This window comes from Sinocyclocheilus anshuiensis, unplaced genomic scaffold (genome assembly GCF_001515605.1).
Source record: "Sinocyclocheilus anshuiensis isolate Anshui unplaced genomic scaffold, SAMN03320099.WGS_v1.1 scaffold419, whole genome shotgun sequence".
In the NCBI taxonomy this organism is placed as follows: Eukaryota; Metazoa; Chordata; class Actinopteri; order Cypriniformes; family Cyprinidae; genus Sinocyclocheilus; species Sinocyclocheilus anshuiensis.
In genome coordinates, this window is record NW_015548228.1 from 754,483 (window position 1) to 768,200 (window position 13,718).

Below are 13,718 nucleotides of genomic sequence, written 5' to 3' on the forward strand. Positions count from 1 at the left end.
AATTACATTTATAATGTATACACAATATATATAGCGAAGCATAAATCTAATACTTACATGCTACGACAGCCTCTTCTTTTTTGCAGTGTCTGTGTATGCTTAGAGCAGTATCCAAAAATGAGTGCCTTGGATGATCTTTATTAATTTTTAAGCCTTAATTTATGGACAGACTTGGCTTTGGTGGGTGGAGCAAGTCATTTGGACCATCCTACAGCCAAATTCATCAGAATATAGCCTGCAGTCTATGCAAATGATGAGGCTTTTCTACTGAAAGACAGTTTTGTAAAGGTCATTAAACACTAAATGACTATCTGTAGCCTATCTGTCAAAGTGTCAAAGTGCCTTGACTGGTCAATATTTATTATTTCTGTTTAACCTGGCCAGTATACCTGATACAGCTTAAAAAGTCATCAAGCTCAGGTTGATGCTCATTATACAAGCTCATTATGATTTAATTTCATGGTTTTCACAAGCAGTTTGACACATATCTAGAATGGCAAGGCAATTTAACATTTAATCCTTGAAATTTACTAGTATCTATTTTCATTCGAATAGTACTTTTTTATTTCTTTTTTTATTTCCCATTATCTATTCATTTAGTAGTACTTGTATCTAATATGTTCAGAATATCTTTGGTCTAAAGGTTACTAGTGACTAAAAATCTACCGTTTCTTTTTTTAAAATTAGCAAAGTATAAAGTATCTAGTATCTAATGAATAAGTACTAGTATATATTTAAAAAGGTAGTAGTATATAAAGAATAAGTAGTAGTATTTAAAAAATAAGTACTAGTACACTAAAAAATATTGGGTCAAAAACAACTTAAATCCTCTAAATTAATCTGTAAGTATTAACTTCCAAGTTAAGTATTAGACCGGCAATAGTAGAAAGATGCCTCGTTTGACTCCTTATAGCACACTTATACATGAACAGTGCACAGTTCTAAAAATATATTTTAACATTCAAAGTAATTAAATTCAGTATCTTTACGAAAAAGTAATTTTATTTCATGCAAGGCATCAGATGTTTCCATCACGTGAAACAACCATTGCGACGTGCTTTTAACTGTCATCTTGTCCCTATGTATTGCATTACATACAGTAAAATGACTTAGCCTACAGTACAGTAATGACTGTATAGATAAAATAAAATGTACACAAACCGTTAATTCACCTAACTGCTCTCTCCTGTATACGATGTAAAAACCCCTCACGGCTGGGTTTCAACTGTAAGTGAGATTGTCCGAGCCACTAACCCAACAACTTGGTAACACAAAAACTACCCAACAATGAAAAAAATATAAATATTTTTTATATAACCCCATAAATAACCCAGCATTTATAGAATTGAATGAATAAGTACTAGTAGCAGGAAAATAGTCGGTTTTAAAGGGGAAACAATGTTAAAACAGCTTGCCATACTGTCATGTGTGTGACTCCCGTTACGTCAGTTGTTAAATTGATGAAGTGACAGCGCCCCCTATATTTCAGCTCATGCATCCCACTTCTATACAGGTCCCCAACATCATAACACACACAGAGCAGTGGTTATGAAACGGAGGCAGTGTAACCCCAGCACACTTTAACAGATCCTGCGGCGAATGGGTATTGACAGTTTCTGCAGTTTGGACGGTTCTGATCCATTTTGGGTGAGTAAATAAACAGTTCTACTGTCGTGAACTGTATTTTTCCGACTATATTTTGTTTTCAACAGATTGCCAAGGCTCACCGGGAGACACTTGGCTGTGTCTCAAAACACAGCGAGCAGCCTACCTAGGCATCATTTCGGGGCGTCATAGGCACGTTTGGACGTTTGTTGTGGGGGTCAGAGCATTTTCAGGCATCAAATGCACGTCCGAAGAGATGAGTTTGGGTTGAATGCGCCTATAACGCCGAATTTTGCTGCCTAGGTAGACAGCTTAGTAGGTTTTGAGACGCAGCCACCGTTGCTAAGCTAACCGGTTAGCGACACAGCAACTACCTATGCATGTAACTCTCTGTGGACTTTAATACTGTAGTGTTGATATTTCTCTATGACAGTCTAACCGTCTCATGTAAGAGTGATTTATAACACGATCACCTGCTCAATGCGTGTCGATATCACAGTGTGAAGCTTAAGGGTTGACTTGTCACTGCTCTGACTTGCTTTTGGTTAGCTAATTCCTCTAATGCTAGATAGTTTCCTCTTAACTAGAGAACTTATGTAATTATTTGTCATATTTACAAATAATTAAGTCTTGTTTATTTGTGTTACAGTTCGTGCAAGTTCTGACAGGTCAGTGGATTATGAGTATTAGTTGTAGTAGTCTGACAGGTTTAGGCAGTCAATTTGCCCTTCAGGATCAGAGGGCCAAAGCGTTAATGTATGAATCACTCTGACAGATGACTGCATACCAAGAAAACATGTTACTTTTCTTGAAATGCTCTCAGCTTTTATGTTTACATTGTTAGTCCTTTGTTTGTCCAAGGCTACAATGCAATGAAGGATTATCAATGAAGGGTTTGGAGGCATAGGGTGAAAAAACCGTATATGATATTAAAGTGAAAAAAATAATAATTATAAAATCATGTATAATAATAACAATAATAATACAAATAATAATGAAGGCTATTTAACAAAGTAATTTTTTTAAACATTGTTTTTTAAGATCATCAATCTCTGTTTGTATTACAATCACTCCATAAAATTAGTGCTACATATATTTAAGTTTAAATAATTGTTTTCTTCCTTGTTAAAGTACTGGGAATTTGAGGTGAAAATGTTTTCAAGTGTAGCTTTATTGTTCAAACAACCTTTTTTTGTATTACAGTAATTTAAAGGTACAGCAAATACTGCCATGACATAAATAATTTACAATCGTAATAATAATAATTTGACATTTTTCTCATGTTTTTCCTTGTTACAATAACGAGAAATTAAGGTTAAAATGTGTTATGTTTTTTTTACATGTTCACAATGCAAAAAGTCTTAATGGTCATAACATGGGCCTTATTTTCTTTTAGCAAAACATATCTTCCTTACGGTGAATTTGGAGTGAAATGTGGTGTTCTTGACCGGTTTTGAAAGATCCACAACATTAGTGCCATTACACATCCAAAATGGGAAAAAAAAGAAAAGAATGGCTGTACAAGTTCATTTAGTTCAATAGCTCAAATGTCAAGAAAATTAAATTTCATGTCCTGGTCTTGAAAATTTAGCAGAGCAGCCTTTTATTTATTGATCTATTATTCCTCCTCAGAGACAGGATTATGGGAAGAGACGCTCCCTACAGAGAACAAGATTAGATTTTCTTTGTAAGAAAAGGTTCAGTTCATTTTTTAGGCATGTTTTGGATGTCACTACTTAAAGGAGACTTGTTTTTGTCAAGAAGCTGAAGACTCTCTGCTCTGCTCTGTTGTGCAGAACAGATCCTTGACTTTGGTTCTCTTAAAAGATCAGCTCAAGAGTGTTTGTTCCTTGCACACATCATTAGACCTTTGTGTGCTTTGCTGGGCAGCCTAGAGCTCTGTGTCTACTCCAGTTGTTACTTTGTTTCTAAGTTTCGTCCAAAGAATCTCCAGAGATGAAATGAAACACCCTTTTGTCCTCTCATGTTTTCAGGATTGGAACCGAACATGGCAAACACACAATCCAGACCTGACACCATGTTTCCAGAACACAGTGCTGGTTTGGATACCCTGCCTCCTCCTCTGGCTGTTTGCACCATTCTACATCCTATACCTCAAAAGAAATGACCGTGGATACATATGCATGACCCACCTCAACAGAGCCAAAACTGTGAGTATTAACAAACAGGATTCTGGTACAATGCTTTTTATGTAGCAGTGTGCTTTGGGAGTGTGTTTACTGATAACTCTGCCTAGGTCAACAGCTGTTTCAAGGTCATGTGACTCTCCTCCAACAGGTTATTGGGTTTACCCTATGGCTTATCTGCTGGGCAGATGTTTTCTACTCTTTCTGGGAAAGAAGCCTTGGTGCTACAATAGCCCCAGTCTACCTAGTCAGCCCCACAATGCTTGGCGTTACAATGGTGAGACCCGGTTTTCACAAAAGGAAGTGCTGAATTTAACTACTTTGCTTGTCAATTACTCTTCGCTCTGCATTGATTTCATTTTCAATTAAGTTTTTTTATTGTTTACAGTTTCAAAAGTTGTCTAGTCATGGTTTTTTCCTAGCCTGATTATTACAAAATTGAAGTGTTTTGTAATTGGATGTGTTTTAGTTGCTGGCTACGTTCTTGATCCAGTATGAGCGGAGGAAGGGGGTCCAGTCCTCAGGGGTGATGCTCAATTTTTGGCTGATCGCCATAGTGTGCGCTACGGTCACCTTTCGCTCCAAAATCCTGCATGCACTGAATGAGGTAAATATGATTTTTGCATTAAAACGGACAGTTTTTGCAGTTCATGTAGTAATATTTTTTTTTTAATTCAGTGTGATTCAGATGTAATTTATTTAGTTTTTTGTAAACTAAATGTGTAATAAGATTACAAGCATGTGTAATAAGATATTTATAAACCCGAGCCAATCCACATTCATAAGTGATTCCAAATCAGATTAAAATGAGATTTGTTTGGGGGCAATTCACCTCAGTCTGAATTGGCAGATCACATTTTAAGTAGTTTTTTCGTCATTTGGAATGTGTTGTATGTAATGTCTGAATACACTCATTTTTGTTCACTCTTTCCTCATATAGTGAACTGTATAATAGAGAATTGTGTATGAGCGAATGAATGAATCAGCATTTTTAGATACAGTAAATGGATGAATGTGAAAAATGTCTCTGTCGCTCGTGATCTCTCGTGCGCCACGTGGGTTCTGCACCGCAGCAGAGGCCAAATTTCCTGTCCCTTCCCACACTGACAGCTACTCTTCAGTTTCTGTAGAAGAAAGATTCTCAGTATTATGTTTACTGTTACATCATTAATATAGCAACCAATATATAATCATTGATATACAGGTGCATCTCAAAAAATTAGAATATCATGAAAAAGTTAATTTTTTTTGGTAACTTATTTCAAAAAGTGAAACTTTCATATATTCTAGATTCATTATATGTAAAGTAAAACATTTCAAAAGTTTTTTTGTTTTAATTTTGATGATTAGAACGTACAGCTCATAAAAGTCAAAAATCCATTATCTCAAAATATTAGAATATTTACATTTGAGGGATTTGCAAAACAGAAAAGTTCAAGTTCTTTAAAGTATGTTCAATTATGCACTCTAAATACTTGGTCGGGCTCCTTTAGCACAAATGACAGACTCCGTGAGGTGTGGAAGCGATCAGCCTGTGGCACTGCTGAGGCACTATTGAGCCTTCAGCTCGTCTATGCTTAAGTCCTTCTGGAAAAGGAATCAGCATCTCCATAAAGCTTTTCAGCTGATAGAAGTGTAAAGTGCTCCAAAATCTCCCGGTAGACGGCTGCATTGACTTTGGACCTGATAAAACACAATGGACCAACACCAGCAGACGTCACGGCACCCCAAATCATCACTGACTTCAGAAACTTCACACTGGCAGCCACCCTTTTCAGAAATGACCTTCTGTGACTTACCCTCTTTGTGGAGGGTGTCAGTGATCGTCTTCTGGACCATTGCCAAGTCAGCAGTCCTCCCCATTATTGTGGTTTCAAAGAACAAGAGATACCTGAAATTTATACTGTAGGGATGGTCATTTAATGAAACTCAAATGTAAATATTCTAATATTTTGAGACACTGGATTTTTGACTTTCATTAGCTGTAAGCTCTAATCATCAAAATGAAAACAAAAAAACTTTTGTAATGAATCTAGAATATATGAAAGTTTCACTTTTTGAAATAAGTTACCAAAAACAATGAACTTTTTCATGATATTCAAATTTTTTTAGATGCACCTGTACGGGATATTGAACAAACTGGATAAACAGATAATATTTCATCAATTGCAAAAGGACAGTCAGTTCTAAAGTACAGATAAAAACTAAAACAAATCAGGTTTGTTTGAAATGTGAGAAAACCCTTAAAGTGTTGTTTGGTCTTTCCTTTCAGCCTGCCAGTGTGAATGTGTTCAAATATACCACCTTCTACATATATTACACCATGCTGCTCATCTCCCTGATCCTGGCCTGCTTGTCTGACCAGCCTCCACTCTTTTCACAGGCTGTCAAAGACTCGGTTAGTGAACTTTACTTAAAGAAAGTAGAGGAATGCCTTATTATATGAATGTTGAATTGATGGCCAGTGCTGTGAATGTTTTTGTACAGAATCCATGTCCAGAGTTGGGAGCTTCATTTCTGTCCAGAATCACTTTCTGGTGGATCACAGGGTGAGCAAAATAAATGACTGCATCTCTATCACTCTTTCTTTAAAAAAATAATTTTGCACAACAAAAATCTAAAAGGTTTATTCTGGCTCATGCAATTTCTCGATCCCATTCATCCCATCAATTTCTATCTTCTCTCTACTGTCTGTATCGGGTAGAAGTATCCTTTTTGAAGAAGCCTTAATTTTTTGCTTATGTATAAGCTTGTATTCAGACTGGATGTTTTTTTCTTGATGTATGTTCCTCTTGTTTCCTCATAGATTGATGGTGACTGGTTATAAAAGGCCTCTGGAAGAGAAGGATCTGTGGTCGCTCAACACAGAGGATAAGTCTCAAAGAGTGGTGCCACAGCTGGTGCGCCGCTGGGACCAGGAATGCAATAAGGTCAAAAGGTCAGAAGTGAGAAGTCACTTTTTTTTCTCAAGTAGACAACTTGCTACAAAAATGACTAATCCTCTGATTGGGTTATGCTTTTTGTGTTAGGCCCGTAGATAAGACACTCTACTCCCCAAAAAGAGCAGCAAGGGGAGAAAAGAAGGATGGACAACCAATAGAAGAGTCTGAGATTTTGCTTGCAAAAACCCTTCAGAAAACTGGCGAGCCGTCCCTTTTCTGCGCGCTCTGCCAAACCTTTGGACCATACTTTCTCGTCAGCTCTCTGTATAAGATTATTCATGACATCCTGATGTTTGTTGGGCCAGAGATTCTCAGGTATGAATATACAGCATCAGAATCATCTTTTTCTTTTTTTTCCACGTGCGATTATTCCTATCTGTGCTGAGTTCAGAAGCAGTAGTTCTCTGCAGGGGAAAGTGCAAGTGTGCCCTCTGCCTTTTCACAGTCATGTGGTTGGAAATGACTAACTAGGCCACTAACTCTGTGGGAAGGCCACTCTGTCAAAACAACAGCTGTGATTCTTAAAAGAGCTCCAGTGAAGAGTTAGTTTTGGCATGCTGAGAAGTTGTGCCATCAAATTGTGCACTGGACCATGTTTAAATCCTCTCTAATCCTTTGACAATAACACCTGAAGTCTCGGCAGTGAGCCTTTATCCAGTTTGCCCACTTTTCTTGCACTTGAATCCAGAAGAACTGCATTCTGCTGCCTGATTGACATGTTAATTTATACTCATGTGAGTTCGGTCTTTTTTTTAATCTTAGGCTACTGATCCAGTTTGTGAATGATTCAAGTGCCCCCACTTGGCATGGCTACTTCTACACCACCCTGCTGTTCGTTTGTACCTGCGTGCAAACCCTCATTCTGCAGAAATATTTCCACGTTTGCTTTGTGACAGGCATGAGGTTACGTACGGCCATTGTTGGTGCCGTGTACAGGAAAGTAAGTGGACTTTTGATTGCTCAAATGTCTGTAACATGGAGTAATACAGTGTTCATGCACATTTGGAGGTTAAAAAAACTGCAAAAAATGCATGTCAAGTGTGAATTTGCCATGTTTTTTAATGAATATGACTTTTAAAGTTTATATACAGTACCATTCAAAAGTTTGGGGTCAGTAAGATTTTTTTAAAATGTTTTTTCGAAAATGTGTTGGTGAATGAACAACATGCTCACCAAGGCTGCATTTGTTTGATCAAGAAAACAATTAAAATTTTTTGTTGTGTAATATATTGTAAAATGTATTTTGTTCATGTGATGGCAAAGCTGTATACTATAAATGTACACTATAAATGTCTTTTACTGTCACTTTTGATCAAGTTAATGCATCCTTGCTGGATAAAGTAACACATTTCTTTACTTTTTTTTTTTTTAATTTAAATTATTTTTAATTAAAAAAGTAAGAAATTGAATGGTAGTGTAGTGATTTATAATATTTTCCTTCATTTTGTCAAGGCCTTGGTCATTACCAATGCTGCTCGACGAACATCCACTGTCGGAGAGATTGTGAATCTGATGTCTGTAGATGCTCAGCGTTTTATGGACCTCATCACCTATATCAACATGATTTGGTCAGCACCTTTGCAGGTTATCCTGGCCCTTTACTTCCTGTGGCAGGTATGTGCCTACACAAAGGTGTCTTGGCTTGTTTGCTGATTTCATTGCACATCACTAATACCTGTTTTTATTTATTTTTTGCTCTTTTGTTATAAGAATCTGGGTCCTTCTGTGCTTGCCGGAGTTGCTGTGATGGTGCTGATGGTTCCTGTAAATGCAGTCATTGCCATGAAAACTAAAACCTACCAGGTTTGTACCTCTTTTCCTGCTCAGCAGGCAGTTTTGTTAATTAGTTCGTCTTTGTTAATCTGACACACTCACCCAACAGGTTGCCCAAATGAAAAGCAAGGACAATAGGATCAAGCTTATGAATGAGGTGCTGAATGGCATTAAAGTCCTTAAACTCTACGCATGGGAACTGGCATTCAAAGACAAAGTTTCTGCCATCCGAGAGAGTGAATTGCGTGTGCTGAAGAAGACTGCTTACCTTGGTGCTGTGTCCACCTTTACTTGGGTCTGCGCACCATTTTTGGTAGGTGGTGCCTTTGAGTTCTAGTCCTGCATGGGCTTTTTCATCATTATGCCCACTTTTTTTATTTTTTTGATGCTACCTTATGGTTGTGCAGTGACATTTGCTTTTGTCATCTTGTCTCTTTTACAAAGGTTGCCCTTTCCACATTCGCAGTATATGTGTTAATGGATGAACATAATATTTTGGATGCACAGAAGGCATTCGTTTCTCTGGCCTTGTTCAACATCCTGCGCTTCCCTCTTAATATGTTGCCCATGGTCATCAGCAGCATGGTGCAGGTATTACCTTTCCCTCTCTCTCTTTCTTTTTTAAAAAACATTGAACTAAAATGTGAACCTTGAAATACCTTAGAATGTGATATAAGTTCAAACGCATCTCAAACGTTTTTTGGCCACTTGTGATGGGATCAAGAAGGATAACACGGTTAACACGGAAATCCAGGAACTTGTCATCTGATTTCAATTTTTTTATGACTATGAAATGTATTGCTTCCATCAGGCCAGTGTGTCTATGAAGCGTCTGCGTGTGTTTCTGTCCCATGAGGAGTTGGATGAAGACAATGTGGAGCGGCCAGCCATCACTGCATGTGAGTCGAGTGATTCACAAGCAGTTCAAATCTGGAATTAAATAAATGTGCCATATTCTGTGGCATGTATTTTTTAGTATGCTATGCGTGTTTGACTCACAAAGCATTCCAGTCCCCAAACAGTTTCCACAGACAGACATAAAACAGCATTGTATGAGAGAGTAGCAGCTGTTCAGTAGATCTGTGGGTTTAAAGACATCCCGTGTGTTTTGATGTTCACTTAAGAGACTTCATTGTTGTTTCCTGCTCATTCAGCTCCTGACAGCATCAGGATTGTGGACGGAGCTTTTAGCTGGTCTAAAGACGACTCCCCTACTTTGAAGAGGTAACACCGTTTTCTTTGCGTGTAAAAGAGATACTACATGATCCAATGAATAGCATTTTTTTTTCAGTGTTATAGAGTACAAGGGATGGGAATTGTACGAAATTTCACAATTCTGATGAACGATTCCATGTACAACTAATTTATTACTTTTAAAGAAGCACCAATTTCCCTCAACAATTAGTCAAAACTAAACACAAACAACACATTTTTTTATAACAATGATCACTTTTTTTTGAAGTACAATTTGTTACAAAAAACTATTTTTAGAATGTGTTTCTTTAACTTAAACAACCTGTCAGTCTAGCAAGTCTAACATAAGACTGATTAGTCATTTGTTTGCCATTTGAATAGGACTATACCGGTCATACAATATTTTTATTGTTTTATGCAACAGCAACAATGCAAAAGTCTATTTATTAGGCAATAAATGTCACAGTTTACAGTATTTCAATACTGTTTCTGCCCACATTAGAAAACATTCAAGAACCGTTAATGTAACAGAATGTCATGAAAATCATTTGATTTTTGGGATTAATATCCGTTATCAATTCCCAGCCCTATGTACTCTACACAAATGTTGTTGTTGTTATTATTTTCAAGGCATCAAAATGACTTTTAGCATTGACATTAATATTGCCGTTACATAGAGCAGAACCAGTGAAACAGGCTTCTGAGGACATTACAGGCAAGTACATGTGCATGAACCCCGATACAGGAGAGCATCAATCGCCAGAGGAAATGTAATCTGGTGAATCTCCACTGATATTAATGAGAGGGAGAATGAAATTTTGGTATGCTGAATTGCTTTCAATCTTAGCTTAATTTCCATCTCATTTACTTCAAATCATGCATTGAACTGTGTAATTTGACTTGCATTATTGTTCACTCTGAGTACAATTCTATCAGTACACTCTGAAGGATTTGCCCGAAATCTGCAATCAACAATGAAGTGAATGAAGAAATCTGAATGAATGAATTAACCCTTTGCCGCCTCTGTCCACATGTTGCTTGAACTGTTTGTTGTTGTTTGTATCTGTTCTTGTCTCAGCGCGTCTCTCTGTCTCTTCAGGATTAATGTGCGTATCCCTGAAGGGGCGCTTGTTGCTGTGGTAGGGCACGTGGGTTCAGGGAAATCCTCTCTGCTTTCAGCTTTGCTGGGAGAGATGCAGAAGCAAGAAGGATCTGTCTCGATTAAGGTACAGACACAAGCTATGTGCTTCTTTATTGCAAGGTTGCCTGAAATGATTTTGTGTGGAAACAGTGGCTCTTCGAGTTAAGTGCTTTGTTGTATTTAAGTTAAATAGATTATGTACTGTTTACACTGTGGCTCAAACATTTCAGACCACTAGATTTCCAATTATAATTTAATATTATGTATAAAATATAATTTACTATATATATATTTTTTTATAAAATATTCATATCTTTTATATGACATAATTTCATTATATTAGCAGCATAACAATGTAATGAAAATTTTAATTAGAATTAAAGTTTGAATTTCGTAACGTCTTAGTATTTGGTTTGTTCCTTGATTGGCGTCAACTCCACATGATTTGAAGATGTGCCAAAAAGCGTCTTGTGCTTCTGTGAAAGCAAGAACATCTGACGGTCACATGATCAATGTCCCAAATTTTTTTATTTGATTTAGAAATGCTTCATTACATGCCAAAACCTTTCTTTGTTTTGATTTATTAACAACAATGCCTTAAAGACATTTAAAGTTAAAGCTGAAGCTTAAGAACAGTATGAAAGAAAAATATCAGTTTTTCAAAGCGGTCCAAGAATTTTGGGCCCACTGTGTATTTGGATAACATTGATAATAGGATGATAAGAAATGCATTGAGTATCTGATGTTTTTCAGGGCTCTGTGGCTTATGTGCCTCAGCAGGCCTGGATCCAAAACACCACTCTCAAAGACAACATTTTGTTTGGACGGGACGCAAAAGACAGCTGGTACCAGAAGGTGGTGGAGGCTTGTGCTCTCCTACCAGACCTGGAGATCCTACCTGGAGGAGACTTGACAGAGATTGGGGAGAAGGTAAATAAAGACTTTAAAAAGATTCTTACACTTTGTCATAAACAAGCACGATACATTGAAGGTTAATGCTGCATGGTGTCACAGGCTGCTTTTAATGCAACAATCTGACATTATTTAAATAACAGTCAGTTGGGTTAATCATGTGACATTGTCATTTTAGGGCGTGAATCTGTCTGGAGGTCAGAAACAGCGGGTGAGTGTGGCCAGGGCTATCTACTGCAACTGTGCAGTGTATCTGCTGGATGACCCACTCTCCGCTGTGGATGCTCATGTGGGAAAACACATCTTTGAGAAGGTCATCGGACCTCAGGGGTTGCTACAGGGCAGAGTAAGGCCATTTTAGCCATGTATTATCCAAATATGTATACATCTCTTATAGACATTTCACATCACACATGGTACTCTTTCAGACTCGGGTTCTGGTGACCCACGGGCTGAGCTTCCTGCCCCAGGCTGACCTGATCTTGGTAATGGTGGATGGGGAAATCACAGAGATGGGCTCTTACACCGAGCTGCTGGGCAGACAGGGTGCTTTCGCTGAGTTCCTGCATACCTACACCAACACAGAGCAGGAGGAGGTGGAGGAGTCAGTGGGAGGTTAGGCTGGCCTCCTCATATCGGAACTTCTTTCATCCGTCTGTCCTTTCACGTAGCCGTTTCCTCTAAATGATTACTATTGTTCACATTGTGTGTGATCTTTTTTCCAAAATAATCCGTGTCTAGTGATCTTTTTTTGGTCTGTATGTCTGTGTTTTCATCTCCATTTGTTCTTATTTGTTGTGTCCCCTCTTTTGGCTCTTCAGAGGAGGGAGGGGAGGCAGAGGACGAAAAAGGGAAATCCGAAGGTTTGAGGGTGTAATTTGTCCCCGGGCCATATCAATTGAATAGGCCTGCCTGTACTGCATGTTAGAATAGGACTTATTATCCTGGTCTGAGGTGTAAGGAATTTAACTCATTAATTCTTTATAAGGGAATTAATCATTCATTTTATTTCTAGCTCAGGTTTTGAGAGGAATCGAATCTGAAAATTCGCGGTCAACGTGATTAAAACTGATTTCAAATTTGGTATTTTACGCTTTATCAGCTACTCGTCCAGCGAGACGTTAATGTCAGTGTATATTAACAATTTGACTATATGTATTTTCCCTGGCCACGGGTTAATACGTTCTTTGATAAGTTATACGCTACGAGCTAGGTAGCAAGATCTTGGCAAGGTTTGACTTTAAAATTATACGACACCAGACAATGATTCTTTATAAATGAAACATGAATTTATTGGCTATTCTAAATTACATTGACCTAAGCTAAGACATACACATACACACACACATACATACAGTCTCTGAAGAATGAAAATGATGTTAACGGAGTTCTGAGAAGTTCCCAAAGTTCTAACTCGTTTTCACGAGTGGTTTTAAATTCAAACTGAGAGAATCACAAAGCAGAGATTTTCTTATCTTTACTGCTTAACTCAATTCACCAGTTCAGCACCTATTTCAGCAGATGTAAGACCTTGTTTGTACTTGCGTTTGCGAAGTCAGCTGAAACGGGGTTCCGGGTTTGGCTGCTGGAGGGAAATTCCGTTGCTGATTGGTTACTGCGATGACGTCGGGATGACGTTTGGATGACATCCTTTTGGGAGAGCCCTCGTTGGATTGGTTGGTTGCCGGGTTACGATTCAGTGGCATATCAGTGTCCGTTCATGATAGAAATCCCTACAGAGGCCTGAAATATTTGAGGTGCACACTGAGTTGTTTTAGTACTTTCCCACTTCATTACTATTGGACTATATCTCACAACCCTTAGATTGACCTTTTACACATCCTTGCACTGCGCTTCATTTTGATGGAGTAAATGGTACCCCTTTTCACAGTAATAGAATTGGACTCCATCTCAGCTCACTTGAGAGCCATGCTGTCAGACTCTGTTCCATGTTTTGTGTGTGTCCTGCTCCCCATGTGCCTTCCCATGCCCTTATTTGGTTAG

The 13,718-nt window shown here is 38.0% G+C and overlaps 1 protein-coding gene across 4 annotated transcripts in view; it reads left to right on the top strand.

Moving 5' to 3' along the window:
* The first annotated feature begins 1,506 nt into the window (after positions 1–1,506).
* Positions 1,507–13,718, top strand: part of LOC107654509 (multidrug resistance-associated protein 1-like) — a 21,608-nt gene continuing 9,396 nt past the window's right edge. For 2 of the 4 annotated variants that reach the window (XM_016441595.1, XM_016441596.1), the window contains exons 1-20: positions 1,507–1,647; positions 3,600–3,776; positions 3,904–4,029; positions 4,222–4,359; positions 6,025–6,150; positions 6,240–6,301; positions 6,559–6,690; positions 6,782–7,009; positions 7,457–7,634; positions 8,147–8,308; positions 8,405–8,497; positions 8,577–8,780; positions 8,912–9,058; positions 9,279–9,366; positions 9,622–9,691; positions 10,761–10,887; positions 11,556–11,732; positions 11,893–12,060; positions 12,143–12,329; positions 12,536–12,577. In XM_016441595.1, coding sequence (XP_016297081.1) covers positions 1,600–1,647; positions 3,600–3,776; positions 3,904–4,029; positions 4,222–4,359; positions 6,025–6,150; positions 6,240–6,301; positions 6,559–6,690; positions 6,782–7,009; positions 7,457–7,634; positions 8,147–8,308; positions 8,405–8,497; positions 8,577–8,780; positions 8,912–9,058; positions 9,279–9,366; positions 9,622–9,691; positions 10,761–10,887; positions 11,556–11,732; positions 11,893–12,060; positions 12,143–12,329; positions 12,536–12,577 — 2,680 coding nt within the window. In that variant the 5' untranslated portion in view covers positions 1,507–1,599. The remainder of the gene's footprint in view (positions 1,648–3,599; positions 3,777–3,903; positions 4,030–4,221; positions 4,360–6,024; positions 6,151–6,239; positions 6,302–6,558; positions 6,691–6,781; positions 7,010–7,456; positions 7,635–8,146; positions 8,309–8,404; positions 8,498–8,576; positions 8,781–8,911; positions 9,059–9,278; positions 9,367–9,621; positions 9,692–10,760; positions 10,888–11,555; positions 11,733–11,892; positions 12,061–12,142; positions 12,330–12,535; positions 12,578–13,718) is intronic. The other 2 variants (XM_016441597.1, XM_016441598.1) reach the window with 1 other exon arrangement.